The sequence below is a fragment of the Corythoichthys intestinalis genome, chromosome 2, assembly GCF_030265065.1.
Source record: "Corythoichthys intestinalis isolate RoL2023-P3 chromosome 2, ASM3026506v1, whole genome shotgun sequence".
NCBI classification, from domain to species: Eukaryota; Metazoa; Chordata; class Actinopteri; order Syngnathiformes; family Syngnathidae; genus Corythoichthys; species Corythoichthys intestinalis.
Window position 1 is genome coordinate 66,334,235 of NC_080396.1, and position 18,999 is coordinate 66,353,233.

The following is an 18,999-nucleotide window of genomic DNA, read 5'->3' on the forward strand; positions in this document are numbered from 1 at the left end:
TTCAGCGTTGTATGCATACTGGAAGTGATTAGGAATAGCAAACGAAGTATTAAGCATCCCTAATCTATACATATGTCTTACTTAAATCAGAACAGCTTCATTCAGCATTATATACAATGGGGAGAACAAGTATTTGATACACTGCCAATGGGTTTTCCCATTGGCAGTGTATCAAATACTTATTTGCCACACTGTACGTTTCTAAGTCTTCTCATTATCTAGCTCCTTTATCCGACCACAAATTAAATTCAATTCATAAAATCGGATCAACACTACACAGGAGCAGTTTTGGAAACGAAATAACGATTTGTTAAAAGACAAGTCATTTTGTGATATGGTAAAGCGGACAGGGAAACAACTACTTGGGGAAATGGAGATTAAGCCAGTATAGAAATGGGAATATTTCAAATTTAAAATAAGACAAATAGCAATAAAACGTAAGGAAATCAAGACAGATAATTCCGTCAAAGTAAAAATGATGTCGGAAAAAAAATCTTTGATGATAAAAGAAAATCTAACAAAGGACGAAGTAATCAAATTTTTAAAAATAATAAAGAAGAAACTGACAATGCTTAAATTAATTTGGCTAAAAGAGCCTTTATAAGGTCAAAAGAAAAATGGCTAGAGTCAGGTGAAAAAAAACTGGATACTTTTTTGCTCTGGAGAAATGAAATAGGAAAAGAAATAATACAGTGCGGCAAATAAGTATTTAGTCAACCACTAATTGTGCAAGTTCTCCTACTTGAAAATATTAGAGAGGCCTGTAGTTGTCAACATGGGTAAACCTCAACCATGAGAGACAGATAATTGCAGATAAATGCGCTATGTAAGTTCTGTCCATTTACCATTTTTACAAGACCACTGATAATCTCCCTCGATCTGGGGCTACATGCAAGATCTCACCCCGTGGTGTCAAAATGATAGGTTATCCCTCAGCAGCAGCTTTCAGCGACCTGACAAAGAACAGGCGGTCCGGGATCATGTCACACGTTTTAATGTGCCATGATTGAACCTTTAATTTAGTATAATTTTGTTCCCCAGTTCTTTCGTTGTCATCTTTTGAAAATGTGAGCTAGTTTTTTTGAAATTATAAGGTATCATCGGTTCGAGCACTTTGTAAATATGTTCGTATACATAAAATATAATGGCACACTTAAATTCTGGTGACTAAAAACATTTTGTGTGTTTTGCTACATTATTGTCTTGAGCTTGATACAGTAGTAATTGTTTTTATACTTGTATCAGCATGTCAGAAATAAGTATCCAATAACGTCCTTGCATCGGTCATATTTCCATATTCCATTCAGCACAACACTTTGTCATGGAAATAGCATTTTTGTTTTGCACTTAGTGAATATGTAATAAGACTAACCACTGAGGCTTTTAGAAATCACATCAGGATGACTGTATAATGAAACGATTACAATATTTTATTAAACCTGGAGTTTTAGGGAGGATTAGGAGGTTGGTATCCAACAAACTCAGGTGATGGGAAGCTTGTCCTGATCTGCGCGACCACACAGGCTGGTAGAGGAACCCTGATCCTCCGCCCCAGGAACTCGTACACCCAGCGCACAAACTGGCGATACGCTGTGTAACGTTTCCAGCTGAAAGAACAATAGGATGGGGTCACTCATTTCCTTTTCCATTTGAAAACCAATACAGTAATGCAAACCGTTATTTTACATTGTAATTTGTGAGACAATCCTAAATAGCCTAAGTGACTGCCGATCACAAATAAGGTTTGCTTATGAAATTCTGATCAGTGCATATATATGACATACTTGTTTCCTCCTAGTCCCTAGTCCTCATAGTTTTGCTTGTCGGCATAATAGGCTGTCTGAAGGACGTCTACCTTCAGGCAGACGGGCTGAAATCCAGGGTGTTGGGTAATACATTGGACCCCAGCCCCCTCCATCTTGTCCCTGACTCGCTCCTGTTCACCACAGCAAACACACTCATCTACTGTGGGTATCACTGCACAGCATTCACATGAACACCTTCAGAAAAATAAATGAAATTTTAAATCTAAATGCAGAACATGGATTGTAGTGAAAGACTCCTTGCAAGAAAAATGTAATGTTCTCAGGTCTCCACAAATAAAAAAAAGTAATAACAATGAAAATGTCTTACTATAAAAAAAATGAACAGATATACAGTGGGGAGAACAAGTATTTGATACACTGCCAATGGGAAAACCCATTGACAGTGTATCAAATACTTGTTCTCCCCACTGTATGTGAACAAAACAATATACCAAAACTGTTCTAATTTTCAGCTACTCACCATGCAGTGTTGCCCAGTCTGCTGTGGTCATCAGGGAGTTTGGCTCAGTCTCGTCTGTGTCACTGCTTTCTGATTCTATATCTATAAAACCTATATGGCTGTATGGCACATACTTCCTCTGGATTGCCAATTATGTTTGAAAATTCCACACTTGAACCAGAATCGCTGGAAAATGTTTCCTCCTCCATTGGGCTCAATGCTAGAGCTCCCTGAAATCGTTCTACCGCCGACATCATCAGCAAGATGGCGGCGCCAGAGGGCTTTAATAGGAGGAGGGGCCGGACAGCAGATTAAAAGTCTAATTTATTGTTATCTGTGCTTTGCAAATTTGCTGTATATAGTCGAATCCTCTCAAATTATGTTTCTAATTCACATAATAATGATATTTAAGACTTTTTTTTCTCCTGTCGTATGCTCTTTAAAGTAACTTAGTGTTGGCAGAGTTCACCCTCACAGCGGTACACGTAGCGTACCTTTGCAGTTAGCGGAGCACCGAATATAAAAGTAGATACAAACTGTTTAAGGAGGACAAGGAGACGCTGCTGCTTGTTTGGTCACTCGCTGCACACACTTTGACTGCATGCCACGCCCACAGGTGCACACAATCAGGCAAATTAACACATAATTGAGAGCATAGTTTAACACCGCCACTTGCTCTCATATTATTAGCAAAAACAAAAATACACATCAGTCATTATTACAATATTACATATGTAGTACAATACGCGATCACAGCCTTTCATATTGCACTACTGCAGTTTTCGGTCAGTCAGTCATTCTCCAAACATAAATTTTTCAAATTTCATCAACTTAAATTTTGTTGCAGGCTTCGTCATCACATCTGCTAACATTTCATCAGTTGGACAATATTCTAATAACTTTTCCCCAGTTACAGTTTAACAGATAAAAGTATACTTCATATCAACATGTTTGCATCTTTACCCATCTACCCCCCACTGCTTTCTCGCCCTCTGGCAGGTTGGTCAGGGTAAATATGCCATTTTCTCTGAGACTCCATTTCCGCAACCATTCTTTTGACTTATCCGATTTTACAGCTTCTGTGAATGACACAGGAATACCAAACCTTACACGGTAACAATAATGTACGTTACTCTGGACTTGATCAGTGTCCTCTTTAAAAACTCCACAATCTGTGTACCTGTCTGGCTGTCTCCGCTCTCTAATTGGGTAACGTCTATCACTAGGAGACTCATGCTCTCTCTTTATCTCGATTCTTTGTGGTTGGTCTTACCTTCTAGACCTGTTTTGGATGAAGTCATCATCATCATCACTATTAGGTGCAAAATTAGTCTGAGTTTCTTCACGCGATTTCGCCACAAATTTTACCAATCTCCGTTTTTGTACCTTTCTGCTGGCAGGGAAATAAACAATGTATGCCGGACTATATTTGTCATAGCCAATAAAAATACATTTTTCACTCCTTGGATCAAGTTTACTCTTCTCTTGAGTGTAGGCAAAACAGTCTGATCCGAATTTTTGCATTTTAGACAAATTTGGCCGTCTTCCTGTCAACATCTCAATTGGAGTCTGTTTTATACGTTTATTAAAACATCGATTTCTAATTATAGCAGCAGTTTGGACTGCATAAGTCCACAATTGTTTCGGCAAACCACTTTCAATAAGCATGCACCTTGCCATATCAAAAAGTGTACGCCAATTTCGCTCAGCTGTCCCATTTTGATGAGGAGAATATGGTGCTGAGGTCTGATGTCTAATTGCATTTTTAATGAGCAATGTCTGGTATGCTTTACTTGTAAATTCGGTACCGTTATCAGATCGGAGACATTTTACTTTGCCATATGGCGCTATATCCGCTAGAAATTTTTCTGTAGCAAATATTGTGTCGCTTTTATTCTTTAGAAAATAAACAAACACCATACTGGTAAAATCATCAGTAAATGAAAGTGCATATTTGTGCCCGTCTCTCGACTGAGGATGAATTGGTCCTGCTAAGTCTGTGTGAACTAATTCTAGTGGGGTTTTAGCCCGTACGTCAGGGTTCCTGTTTCTCGTTTGATAAAACTTTCCCTGGATACACACTTCACATTCTAAAGGTTTGTTTGTTAACCCCTTAATATCCATACCATCAACAACATCTTACAACTTCTGTATATCGTTATAGTTGCAGTGTCCAAGTATTTCATGCCATGTCTGCAGATCATGACATCCCTTATACTTATCATTACATTCGTTATCATTATTATCATTTACTGTGTGTAAATAATATAGTCTATCGTGCATGTGCATATCGAATCTCGTACCGTCTTTGTAGATTAAAACATCTTTCCCCTTCTTGAAGATCACCGTCGCTCCATTCGCAGTGGCTGCCCTCACAGACATAATGTCTTGTGGGTATGATGGAATATACAACGCGTTCCTCAGCGTTGCGTTCACGTGTCTTCCCTTGCTGTCGATCAGACGAACTTGTGCGTCGCCTCGGCGCTCTGCGATGCCCTTGCACCGTGTGCCATCTGCCAGCTCCACGTAGTGAGTCTTGGCCTGAAACTTGTCATCGAACCTTTTGAACTTTGCGATGTCGGTGACTATGTGCGAGGTGGCCCCACAGTCAACCATAAGGCCCCGCACGTCCACTCGCGCTGCTCCCTCGCTTGCTCGGAAGTAGTATTCGCCGTCCTGGTCGGCTGTCTTCCCGGAAACTCTGCGCGATTCGTCTCGGTCTCGCCGCCGTTGCCGTCTGCAATTTGCGTCCCGGTGAGTGTTGCTTCTGCAGTAGCTGCACCAGAGTTTGCGCTGGCAGGCTCTCGCCAAGTGACCTTTCGTGCCACACTTAAAACACACAATTTCGGCCGTGGCCCTCTCGGCAACCCGGTCACCTGCTTCAGCGGGTCTTTTCTGCTGGCGCACTTTCATGACGTTTTCATCTATAGCTGCTGCGCGCATCTTCTCCGTGTCTTCATAGCTGCGCAGCTTCGTTTTAAATTCAGCGAACGATACAGTTTCATCACTTTGTGTGATGTGAATTGCGAATGGTTTGAAGGACTCGGGCAAACCTTTCAAAACCATCGCCACCAACAGTCCGTCGCTCAAGGTCTCGCCGGCATTTCGTAGCGCTGTGATTGCGGTCTCCGCCCGGATCACGTACTCGGTCACAGTTTCGCTTTCCGCCTTCTGCAGGGAAGTCAATTCTGTGTAGAGGCTTATAATGCGCGGCTTTCCTTTACCTTGGTAATAGTCTCTTAAAATGTGCAGTGCTCTCCGCCCATCATCGGCAGCTTCCCGCATGACCAGTGATAAACTTTTGTCATCCAAAAATTGAATGAGCTCGGCGTATGCTTCTTCATTCTTTCGCTCGTCTTCGAGCAGCTCATCCTCTTCCTCGGTTGTTGGCTCTGACAAAATCGTGTCTTTCAGCCCTTTCAAACGAAGGTGTCCCAAAAATTTCGCCTCCCATATTTCATATTTTTTCTCATCGCCATCGAACTGGAGACGCTGCCAGCGGCTGCTGGGTCTCCTGTCGGCTCGTCCGCTCATGGTGCTACCGTGCTAGCAACGTGCTATCATCACTCACATAAGTGGAAACACGCTGTAGCTAAACTGTTTAAAATACTGCTGGCATCTGTCTACTGACTGGGCCCATAACCTGTTGGCAGAGTTCACCCTCACAGCGGTACACGTAGCGTACCTTTGCAGTTAGCGAAGCACCGAATATAAAAGTAGATACAAACTGTTTAAGGAGGACAAGGAGACGCTGCTGCTTGTTTGGTCACTCGCTGCACACACTTTGACTGCATGCAGGAGGGTATTTATTCACCACGCCCACAGGTGCAAACAATCAGGCAAATTAACACATAATTGAGAGCATAGTTTAACACTTAGTTACTTTGATAATAAAGTAATCAGTAAAGTAACTAGATTACTTTTTTGAGGTGTAATCAGTAATTAAATTACGTTAAGTAATCCGTGACAACACTGGTAAAATGTAAACACGATGAGCTGACGGACAATATGGCGGCACCAGTCAGGGGGGTGAAGTTGTGACGTCACGTGATTGGGTCTATTGGTTTCTAAAACAACATGGCAGGGACGGCCGGACAAGATGGCGGAGTGAACACCTCTCCTACCGTGCTCTGCATACAATTTTATTGTAACTACGGTAAAAACCATCCATAACCACCATTTTTTGAATCCTCTTTTTTCACTGTGTCTTTCCGAAGAGTTTTTGATCGAAACACAGTTGGAAAATGTCGTGCCTACGGGATAAGAAGAGGCCCCTTGGGAAGCTAAAGCTTGATGAAGGCAAAGCTACTAAAGGTACCGTGGCGGCCGCGGCCCAGGCCAACAACTCTCTGGCTGATAACTGTCATGACTATTCGGCCTCTCTGCCAAAGCCTCTTGAAGACAGCATGGAAGAGTTTTCCTCTTTTCCTGTTAGCCCGACTTGTTCTCCTGCTCCTAAAAAACAGATGTGCTCTTCGTCAAAGCAAGGAGGCGCGGACGTGCTATATGCTAGCTTATCTAAGCTAATTACAGAGAGCACGGACCGTCTCGCATTACAAATAGAAGGGCTTCAAAAGTCATTTGAATTTGCCTGCGAGGAAATTAAAGAAATTAAAGGAAAGGTGAACACTCTTGAGTCAACAGTTGCTCGGGAGGGAGGCCGTCTTGATGCATGCATAAAAAGAATCGACGACTTGGAAAGTCACTCTCGGAGGATGAATCTCAAGCTGTATGGAGTTAAGGAGAAGGAGAAAGAAGACGTTCGTGAGTCTACCATCAAGAATGGTCAGGCGGTAATGCCTGATAGGAAAGGTCGTCTTCTTGACACAATTGACGCGGTGCACCGGATCGGCCCAAAACTCCCAGGAAGTGCTAGACCAAGAGGTATCATCATAAAGTTCTCCCTGCGTGTTGTTAAAGAGGACTTGTGGAAAGCAGCCAAAACCTCCAAGTACGTGGAGGAACACAACCTGAAATATGCTCTGGACCTCACCAAAGCGGAGAAGGATCGTCGATGCGAGCTGTACCCCTTTATAAAGAAGGCACGAGAGGAGGGCAAGAGGGCCTACTACGTCGGAGGTCGTGGTTTCATCGAGGGAGTGGAAATTTTCCCTCCTGAAAAATGAGACTTTTGATGGTTTCGAACATTTATGACGTTGTCGATTTTTTGGGCACATTTCCTAATGCAAATTGCATTGTATTTTTGATAAGGAAAATGGGGGTTAACCTAAAACTTATTTTTGCTAAGAAACGTTTGTTTCCATTTTGAGTATTTTTGTAATATGACTTGTGGTTTTTGCTGCGCACTTTATTTCCATTATGCAGCTCACGGTTGGCTATAGTGAATTTTAGTGACCTAACTTTCACTTGTTCTATATTGTGTGTTATTTTAAAATTTATCCTGTTATGTCTTTATCTTTATTTTCCCTTAATGCCAGGAGGTTAAGACAAACTTGTAAACGCAAAGCGTTGTTTCTGTTTGCAAAAAAGTTTAAAACTGATTTTTGTTTCTTTCAAGAGAGTCACTCTGTTCCTGATGATTCAGCCTTTTGGAAGTCGCAATGGGGTAACGAGGTTTGGTACTCGCATGGTACAGTGAGATCAGCTGGAGTGACTACAGTACAAGGTACTTATGGTTATGATATCCTTCATTCAGAATGCGATTCTTTAGGACACTTTATCTGTTTGGTACTTAACTCCAACAATGCTGTCTTCATCACCGTGAATATTTATGGTTACAACTCAAAACATGAAAATGATAAGCTTTTGGAGGCAGTGGAAGCGAGATTGTTTTTTTGGCTTGCTAAATATCCAAATGCCATTCTTCTGATTGGGGGTGATTTCAATATTGCTCCGGATAATAATTTAGACAGATGGCCACCAGTGAAGAATTCAACTCCTAATGTTAAGCTAAAAACTTTTATGGAAAAATTTGATGTTGTGGATATTTGGAGACAAAAATTTCCTGATGACTTATCTTATACTTGGAGCAATCGATCATTATCTAGTTCTTCACGTATTGATTTCTGGCTTCTATCAAGTAATGTTCCTCAGGAAAGTGTTACAGTCAATATCCTTTCTACTCCATTGACTGACCATAGAGCAATTTTAATCAAAATACTACCCCCTTCAGCAATTTCTTCTCATAGGAACTCCTATTGGAAACTGAATAGTGCACTGTTAGAGCACACAGTGGTTAAGGATAAAATTAAAAATCTTTTTGATTGTTTTTGGAGCAAAGCAAGAAAAGAGAATTCTTATGGTTTGAACTGGGAGCTTTTCAAATATGAGGTAGGAAAATTTCTCAGAAAATATGGCGCAGATAATGCGAAAGCTAAAGCTGCAGAAGAAGAATCCTTGATTGTCCGAATTACTTCTGTATTTCAAAAACATCCGAATGAAATCTCAGAGGAGGACGAATTAAATCTGAGGAGATATCAAGTTGAACTGGATGAGCTTTACCGCCAGAAAGCAGAGGGTGCTTTTATTAGATCTATGAAAAAATGGTTGGAAGAAGGTGAGCAGAATTCGGCCTATTTTTTTCGTCTTGAAAAACATCGTTCCAAATCCAACACCATCAGTCGGCTTCTTGTAAAGGACACAGTTACAGATGATCCCAAATTGATCTCGGATTTCTGCTACAACTTTTATAAGTCTTTATATGAATCTCATTATAATGCAGCGGTTGCTACGAAGTTTATTGATTCTGTTAATGTGCAAAAAATTAATACTTCAGATAAGGACCATTGTGACAGCTTGCTTACTTTTGAAGAAGTTTCTAACGCCATTGCCCTTCTTAAGAAAAATACCTCGCCAGGCGTTGATGGGCTGGTTGCAGAATTTTATAAAAACTTCTCTGAGGAATTTGCACCTTTTCTTTTACAGGTGTTTAACGAGAGCATTGAAAAAGGACAGCTCCCTCCTAGTTTAACTCAAGGCCTAATCACATTAATTCCGAAACCTAATAAAGATCCCATTCGTCTTGACAACTGGCGACCAATTTGTTTGCTCAACAATGATTATAAAATAATGGCTTTGGTGTTCTCTAATAGAATCAAACGCACCCTGGATTCTATAATTGATGAAACACAATCTGGTTTTATGAAAAATAGGCACATTTCAAACAACATTAGACTTGTTTTGGATGTCCTTGATTATTCCGACTTGATATCAGACGATTCCTTTATCCTCTTCTTGGATTTCTACAAAGCTTTTGATTCAATTTACCACGAATTCATTTTTTCAACACTTTCGAAATTTGGCTTTGGAAATTTCTTTTGGAAAGCAGTCAAAGCTCTATATGCTAATGCTAACTGCTCTGTTAAGCTGAAATTTGGTACAACTACCAGATTTAACCTTAACCGTGGTATCAGACAAGGATGCCCAATCAGCCCATACCTCTTTTTGATTTGCTCTCAAATTCTTGCGTCTCACGTCCATAGGAGTAACTTAAAAGGAATTGAAATAGCGGAAAGGGAAATTCTTATAAGCCAACTAGCAGATGACACTGCAATTTTTCTAAAGGATAGAAGTCAAGTACATGACGCTTTGCAATGCATAAATGTTTTTTCCGAAGCTTCTGGTTTAACATTGAACCTAAACAAATGTCAGCTTCTCCCAATTAAAGAATGTGACGCATTAAATACTTGTGGCATTAGTGTTCTAAAAGGTGTGCAATATTTGGGTATCTTCATTTCAAAGGATTCTAAGCTAAGACTTTCCTCTAATTTTGTCCCGATCATTAAAAAAACCCAAACCAAATTAAATCAGTGGCTTCAAAGAAATTTATCTTTAAGGGGACGTATCCTAAGGCAGAAGGATTGTCCAGGCTGATTTATGCTGCTTATTCTCTTCATATAGATTCCAAAACGTGTAAGGATATTGACCGAATACTATTTGACTTTATTTGGAAGAATCGAACTCACTACGTAAGAAAAAATGTACTTATGAACACATACAGGTATGAACAGGGAGGTCTGAATGCCATTGATTTTTCTAGTCTGAACTGCACCTTCAAGGTTAACTGGGCCAAATGTTTCCTTACGAATCCACTTTCAATATGAAATTTTATTCCTAATTTCATTTTTTCCAAGTTTGGTGGCCTGAACTTTGTTTTGAGTTGCAGCTATGATGTTGACAAATTGGCAGGAAAGGTCTCTCTGTTTCACAAACAAGTATTGTCAGCATGGTCTATGATATACAAACACAATTTCTCACCACATACACATATAATCTGGAATAACAGGACAATTCTTTATAAACAGAAATCCTTATTTTTGGACAATTGGGTACAAAATAATATTATTTTTGTGTCCCAACTTTTTAATCACAATGGGCACCTGATGTCTTATGCAGAGTTTTTGGATTATTTTCAGTTCCCAGTTAGACCTCAGCAATATGCCATTGTTTTTGATGCTATTCCGTCAGGTATCATTATGCTTTGCAGAAATGTAAACTTGCCATTGCAAAATTTAGCTCCTCCGAATATATTAAACTCAAGTGTGGGGAAATTGTGTTTGCATCATAACAAGAATTCAACTAGATCTGTTCGATTGCTTTTTCAGAATCGCCTTAGATTCAAGCCATATGTTCAATCGTTTTGGAATCGATATGTTGGAGATATAATTTGGTCCAGGGTATGGACTATCCCGAACATGTTCTTGTTGACTAATAAAGTCAAAGAAGTCTCTTTCAAAATTATTCACAGGTATTACCCAGCAAGTCACTACATGAAAAAATTCAAGAGGGACATTGACACGAACTGTTCATTCTGTGGTGATCATCCAGAGACAGTTCAGCACCTTTTTTGGACTTGTTTTTTTTTCCAACAAATTTTGGAAAGATTTTTGTAAGTTTGTTGACAGGAATCTACGTGTTGACTTCAAGCTAAAATGGGAAAATGTCATTTTTTGTTTTTATAGAAAGATCAGGAATGAAGATGTTTTTATTGTTAATCTACTTCTTTTGTTGTCGAAATTCTACATCCACTAATGTAAGTTCAGCAAGCTGTTGCCATCTTTTTCTCACTTCCACAATGAAACGGTATGCTACATGAATCTGCTGAAAAAATCACAGAATAGGAAAGCGGAAAAAATTGTTGGTATTTGTGAAAAGCTACGACTTTTTTGTGAATAGTTGATCATAGTATTATTCGTTAATCTTTTTTTTTCTCTGTTACGCAATGTTTGATGTGTTTATACCCCCTGGCATATTTGTGTTTGTATTTTTTTTGTTTATTAGTGTTGTCTGTAATTTTTGTGCTTGTAAAATTAATTAAAAAATAAATAAATAAAAATAAATTAAAAAAAAAAATAATAATAAAACAACATGGCAGCGACCTCTGTCAAGCTACGGCACGAGCACTGGGCACGAGCGAAGATACAATCCTCGTCTCCTATTGGTGCACGTGATCTAAAATAGCTTCACACACTGAGGATAAGACTCCGCCCATATCAATATCACTGCGTCACGGGGAAAAAAAGACACACGAAAACGCTATTTACTAAAAATGGGTAGCAGTTTTATTTGGTAATGTATAGCAACGTATGTATACTATAAAGAAGAGTTCATCTAGATCCATTTGAGTGACGGCCTAATTATGAAAACGGATCCGTAAATATGAGCACGAATATTTCTATAAGAACACATATTTTATATACGAACATTAATGTGTTAATACGAGAACAAATCTTTTTCTCCCATATCTACCTCCATATCGGTCTTTGTCAGGTGACGTAACGCTGTCAAAAGCCGAAGTGCATTGTGGGTTGAATCGCCATTTTGAGTGTACACTTATTGTAAACAACTGCGCAGTGAGAATCGTCTTTGCTTTCATCATTGTCTTTGATAAATGGGACACTCGTGTTGTTTGAAAGGCTGCCATACTAAATCACACGACAAAAATGGCAGCAAAGTTGACCACGACATAAGATTTTTTCGGTTTCCCTTTTGGAAAAGAGGTTATAGACAGCAGGTTGAGGAACTAACGAAGCGGCGTCGGATGGCCTGGGTCGCAGCGGTGAAACGACTTTCTACACCATATCTCCCTTCCGGCGTGTTAGCTCTCGGCATTTTCATAAAGGCATGTCAGTTTTTTTTCCAAAGTATTGATACTGAATATGCTATTTTTTTTTGCTTTCCAAAGTCGCTATTTTCTCATTGGCTAACCTTAGCTAGCTAGCCTCACTTGTAAACTACAGGCAAAGAGGGAGGGCAGTTGAAATGGGTTAATCTGTACGTGATAAATCAGTGTTTAATTTATTCAGTCATCGTTTATAAAAACATTATAGAGTGAATGATTTAAAAGATAAAGGTAAACAGCAAAAATGCACAGAAATATTTATCAATGCGCGAGATTTCCTTTTGTGATCTGAGAGATCTGATGGGATGGTAGCATGTCTGATTAAGTGTTTACGAAAGTGAAATGCCATGGAAATATCCAATCTTACCTAGCTTTCTAAATAAAACCTGTGATTGCAGGTGAACCAGCTTATGAAATGATGGAGACTGACCCAGACTGGGCACCATCCCTACATCTGGGACACACATCTGTTACACCGACAAACACTGCACGCTCTGCAAGATGAACGTGAGCAGCTACGGAAAGAGACACTGCAAGCACCAGAGATGGGGGTCCAGCAGGATCAGGGGTCGCGTTAACCGAATATTTTCCGTCGTTGACCGGTTTTTTAAAACGGTGACGGAAAAAACTGAAGTCCGTCCGTCATTTTGACAGGTTGCAATTCACACCCCAGACCACAGGGTGGCATATTAATTAGCTATTGTCTCTCTTAATGCATGACGTCGTTGGCTATTCTGTCAGAATATTGTAGCGTCACCGTGGTCTGGCGGCAGCACCGTGATTGACACATCAACGCGAGGTTCTTATTGGTGCACCCGGTGTGCCAGCGCGTCATCCAATTGGTGGACTAGATTGCCGCCTGTGTATAGACAAGTTTCCGAGGTACTTCCGGTTTACTTCCTTATGTCTTCCTTCCCCTTCCGTTTCCGCCTGTTTACCGTTGAAGTCAATGGGGGTGGAATCGAAGTTGGAAGGTCTTTATACAAGATCCCGGGAATGTTATTTTGATGTAGGCGGGTGGAGAACCAAGCCAAGGCCTCCATGCTTCGTACCATGTCGATTTCCAAACCATGGGTGCTCGTACTCATCACACAGGTGGGAGGGAAGGAGATGTACAAAACTGACAGCTCCTGCAGTCATGCCCCCGCTGTTATGGAAGGTAATGTGCTCTAAAAATACGAAACCTAAAATCTGGCGCATGAAACGACTTGTTGCCTTTGCTATTGATATTACGATGATGATTGTAATTACGAAGTTTAATCATTTTTACAACAACTAGCTTCTGCTACTGCTGCTAGCCGCCTGTTGCTAATCGTGTTTGAATGCACCGCATAAATCCAAGTGTTACAAGTTCTTATTCGTTTGTTTACAGCTGGGAAATGCTGTTATAAAAGGGAAGACGACTTGTACGTTGATGGACATATATCAAACATATATCGTTTGCGTTCCACAATGATGATGACAGCTCGACTCCCGGGAGAGGCCGAGAGAGAGGCAGGAATTGTGACAGACGGTGGTTTGCCGAGATCCAACTGCGAACTTGTGAACGGTAGCATCTTTAAATACTGTATATGCTAATGGAGCTGGAAGTATCGAGGACGGGAAAAAAGCACATCTAAATGCCGCCGAGGGCCTCCGTGATGTCGCTATTTGTTCACGAGGCTCAGGTGTTCGGCCATTCCTTACTACGCGGCGAAACGTCCTACACAATGCTCAGGGCGCTTGCGCATGCATTCACACGCATGCGCACATCGGTTAGAGGCGGCGATTACTCACTATTTTTGTTTTTATTTAGTTTAGAACCTTTTCACAGCCTCAAAGATACTTTTTGCATGTATTACCCTCTCATACTTTTAACCATTGTGTTTTTTTGTGTTAGCTTTGAAGCAGTTCACCACATTAGTCACGTAGCGTGTTTTAACCGTCCTTATTTGATATAACTACATTTAAGTATTTTCTGCAGGCATTTTTTTTTAGTACCTTATTCCTGTATGCATCTAAACAAAACAAGTTTAGAGCGCACAGTAGTACTTTAGGTGTCAAATTCGACTAATGTAGGACGTTTCGCCGATGTAGGACATTTTGGCAGAACACCGGAGCTCTGCGGTCTGATATCACATTGCTATTCACACTGCTATTTTTGCAATACTTTTATAAATGTGATTTATTGACCTGTTTTGGAGTGCACCAATCGTTTTAAATAAAACAAGAAATTGAATCATGTCTAAATGTTTTATTGCGATCAATGCCTGCAATAAAAAAAAGAATGACATACTATTTGTGTTTACATCATATGTACATAACCTTGTAGCATTTCCTTGTAACAAAACAATCCATGTCAGCCCTTCTGCAGTCGGCAAATGTAATATAACTTGTAATTTCACCACATTTTGGTCACTAATGGCCGTAGTATCAATCCATTCCTCACGTTAACACAGGCTGACCATTGTTAATAATTTTGTCCACGAATGGTCAACGAAGTGACACGAACTGCCATCCAATCTCATCTCCGTGTCATCTAGGTCGTGCTGAATCAATTTTTGAAGATTCCATGGGTTGCTCTGGCTTGATTTCGTAGTTTTATCGTCGTCAATATACTGCTAATACACTGCTACTCGACCGGACCGGAAGTGCGAAGCAGAAATTTTCCAAGATGGCAGCGCCCGTATTTCGCTCAGGAAACTTGTCTATAGACCCCAATCAAATGACGTCACAACCACGCCCCCTGACTGGAGCAGCCATATTGTCCGTCAGCTCGTCGTGTTTACACATTACCGCTACGTACATGCCTCCTATTACGGCGTGTTTTTCTGCTCGTTAACATTAATAATCAAAATGGCGAAGGCGTGTGTGGCAGTTGGTTGCAGTAACAGAGAAGATAGACGGAGAGACTTGAAGTTCTACCGTATTCTGAGAGACCCGAAGAGGAGAGCGAGATGGACTGCTGTAATTCGACAAGAAATCTGGGCACCAAACGATCCACAGACTATGTAGTAGTCATTTTATATCTGGTAAGATGCATTTAATATATATTTAGAAGATTTTGGGCTGACAACCACAATTAAGATCATTGTGTGACGTTGGTGATTGGGGTCTATATAGTTGCCTCTTTTTCTTTGGGAGTGGAGTTGTTTTGTTGGTGTTGGCGGTAAGCAGAGCAAAAAGAGGGAGAAAAATACAACTTCCGTGTCTAATTTTTCGCTGCCAAGCAAGCGTTACAATATTAATTAAAAATGAATGAAAACTAAATACTAGTGAATATGTCATCATTGTCATTTTAAAAATTTAAGTGACTGGTAAAAATAGATTATGACTGGATTTTTATGACCCTGTCAGTCAAAATGACAGACAACGAAAATATCTAGCGCAACCTCTGAGCAGGATGCAAACATTGAAGAGCTGCAGACCAAGGAGAGACCATCTGAGCCTGGTGAAATAAACAGTCACCAACAGAATGAGGAAGGGACACCTGACGCTGGAGAAGAAAGTGGTCAGCTACAGACTGAAGAAGGGACACATGAAGCTGGAGAAGAAGGTGATCAGCTAATCACAGAGGATGAGACGCACAACACCAATCAGGATGTGACACAGACTGTGATTATTGACCGTTTTGAAATTTTCACAGAAAACCCATCAAATCTGAAAGCACGTGCCCAAATGTTTTCCAGCTACAAGCACCACCACACTATGAAGTCTTTAATATGTATTACACCCAAGGGAGCCATTTGTTTCTTATCAAAAGGCTGGGGAGAGCGTACAAGTGACAAACCTATAACCCTGAACAGTGATTTTTTTTGGGGGGGATAATTTGTTACCTGGGGACATTGTCTTGGTTGACAGAGGTTTTGACATACAATAATGTGTGGGCATGTAGTGTTCAGATGTCAAACTCCCAGCATTTACAAAAGGCCGCTGTCAGCACATTTGAGAATCCATGTTGAAAGGGTCATCGGAAATGTTTGTCAGAAGTATAAGATCTTAACAGGAACCATACCCATAAACATGATTCTTCCATGTGAAGGTGAAGAAGCCACAATGTTGGATAAGGTCGCATTCTGCTGTGCCCTGATAAGCCATTGCCCAACAGTAGTAAAGTACTATTTTCTTTTCGTAGTGTTTGTACAAGCCGTTTTTTTTATACGTTTGTAGATGACTTAAACCTGTTTAATAAAGTATGTCAGTGACAATTTTGAAGTCTTGACTCCTTGCCTGTCTTAGGTACGTAAAACACTAGTGTTGGTTTTGAAAATGTAAAGTACTTTTTTATTTATTTATTTTATTTTTTTACTAATTACATTCAAACAATTTTGTGGAGATAAACACTGAATAGGAAATACAATGTATGCTAACAAAACGAGATGTTTGACAGGTTTACTTTTTTTGGATTTATAATTTTTACTAAAATTCTCAATCAAAACACAGCAGCAGCACAATGCTAAACAGAAAACAGCAATACAAGGAAAAATAAAACGTGCATATGAAGTAAAATAACACTAGTTGTAGAATAACGTGTTCAAGTAAATTTGTCCCACTTCACATGATAAGTCCTGCATTGAGAGAATTGCACATCTTTGCATGGCAATGTCAACACTGAAACAATATATTGTGCAATATACATGAATTTGCATGTCATTATGACAGTTCCTTCACCTGTTTTAGTCATGTGATGTTTAAGATGATATTCAAGGTACAATTCAAGTTCAAGGATGTTCAAGTAAGAGCTGTATCATGTTTCTGAGAGGAGCAACGAGTGGCGACTGTGTTGTCGCAGTCCTGCGGTCGAAATGCGAAGATCTTGCACCGAGCCATTCGTTAAATGTCCGTGAGCTTCGAGAGATTTATAGTTTTTAAAATGTAAGCGCTGATACCGTAAACGAGGGACTTTTTTATATCCAGCGATGAAGTTGGAGGCAGTAATGTGGCGTCGGAGCTACTCCTGTTCTGGTTTGTTTACATCCGTGATACACTCAAAATGGCGCATGGGGGCGTGTCCGCTAGTTTGGGCACGTGACTGACAAAGACCGATACCATCATCTCATATCCCAGAGTTCCTCATGACGTACGCTGCGCACGCATAAAGAGGACTGTCATTCGGGTAATGACAAAGACAACTGGCCCAGTGCTGCTTGTCATTACTCTATTGTCACCAGGGTTGCTCATCATGGATGCCTCCAAGCCAGTCGAGCTTCAGTCGGCCACCGGCGTCCCCCGTTTGCAGCTCGCTCTGCTGATCGGCGCGCCCATAGTGCTCGGGGTGGTAGGCTTATATCTATGGAAACGGATGGTAGGACTAATGCTACACATTAACCCTTTAAGGTCTGGGCCTATTTTGTCTGATTTTGCATGCCCTTGAAGTTGCCTTTATATTTCAAAGACAGAATTGTTTACGATGGCCTGGTTTGGTCCCTTTTTTTGTGACACCTTGAACTTCATGTCCAAACTGTTGTTTCCTTCACTGACCAATTATAAATCATAATTTTGGGCCCAAAAAGACCAAAAATTCCAAAATCGTTTTGTCAAAATTTTTAATATTGATGTCCAATTGACAACCAAACATGCGTAACGAACCGTTTTGAAACTTTGTAATATTTATTCAACATGTTAGGATCAACATTCAACCAAAAAAATTTAGAATAAATAGTCTTTTATTTGACAATTCAGCATAAACAACAGGTATAGCCATTGGCGTTTTTTGCATTTATACATGCTCTAGTCAAAACAGGTTATATACAGCAGACCAAACAGTGAAGAACAGTGAAAAAATATACCATCTAACACAAAAAGTGTTTAGAGGCCATCTCTTTATGAGTTTAGGTATTGCGGCCCATCACCTGATGAAAACTATGTACACACAATCAAGCTTCTTGAACACACATTTATATACACAAATTGAGAAGACTGATTGTGGGGAAAAAAATATATATATAACATTGGGGAAAAAAGTATTTTCAAAAATATTTACAATAAACAAGTTAAAATTTTTTCAGGCATGCCACTCCGAAAAGCAGTTTCCTCCTGGAATTAGACACAGGGCTACATCACAGCCCACACTTCCATGGAGTGTCGGTCCTCTTTCCACCCTTCCATTTTCATTTCACTTTACTTTCATTTTCACTATAAATGTACATGAAACAAAAGTCAGTATTTATGAAAATAATAAAGTATCAAATAAAAATATATACAGCAATAAATAATAATGGAAATCTATATGTATGACAATAGAAAGAATACCGTAGCTGAATATGTGCTACATCCCTAATCTTCATATAGAAAGAAGACCACAAATTATACTTTGATCTGATATGCACATTTTATTATTACATACACAAACACGCACTTATATTGCATCAAAATTAACTTTGTCTTGCAATATCAAAAGAAACTTTTACAGCATTAAAAAAAAAAAAAAAAAAAAAATCGAGTTGGCTTACCTCTGCTCGTCGATGGCGTCACCCACGTGTTCAAATCCGTCACTATCTTCACTCGAGGACTCTTCCGAAGAAGACGATGATGACGAATTTGGACCACCCTCTTCCTCAAGTTGATCAAAAAGCACAATTGCTTGCGCTAAATTTAGTTTTCCGTTCATCCTCAAAGTCACACAAAGTCGCTCGCTCGCTTGCTTGATTCAAACGGCCGTCGCTCCCCCCTCG

General features: G+C 40.0%; 1 protein-coding gene across 1 annotated transcript in view; it reads left to right on the top strand.

The window, feature by feature from the left end:
• The first annotated feature begins 17,411 nt into the window (after positions 1 to 17,411).
• LOC130912141 (mitochondrial import receptor subunit TOM70-like) overlaps positions 17,412 to 18,999 on the top strand; it is a 38,293-nt gene continuing 36,705 nt past the window's right edge. Inside the window, exon 1 of the mRNA XM_057830007.1 lies at positions 17,412 to 17,630. Coding sequence (XP_057685990.1) covers positions 17,445 to 17,630 — 186 coding nt within the window. The 5' untranslated portion in view covers positions 17,412 to 17,444. The remainder of the gene's footprint in view (positions 17,631 to 18,999) is intronic.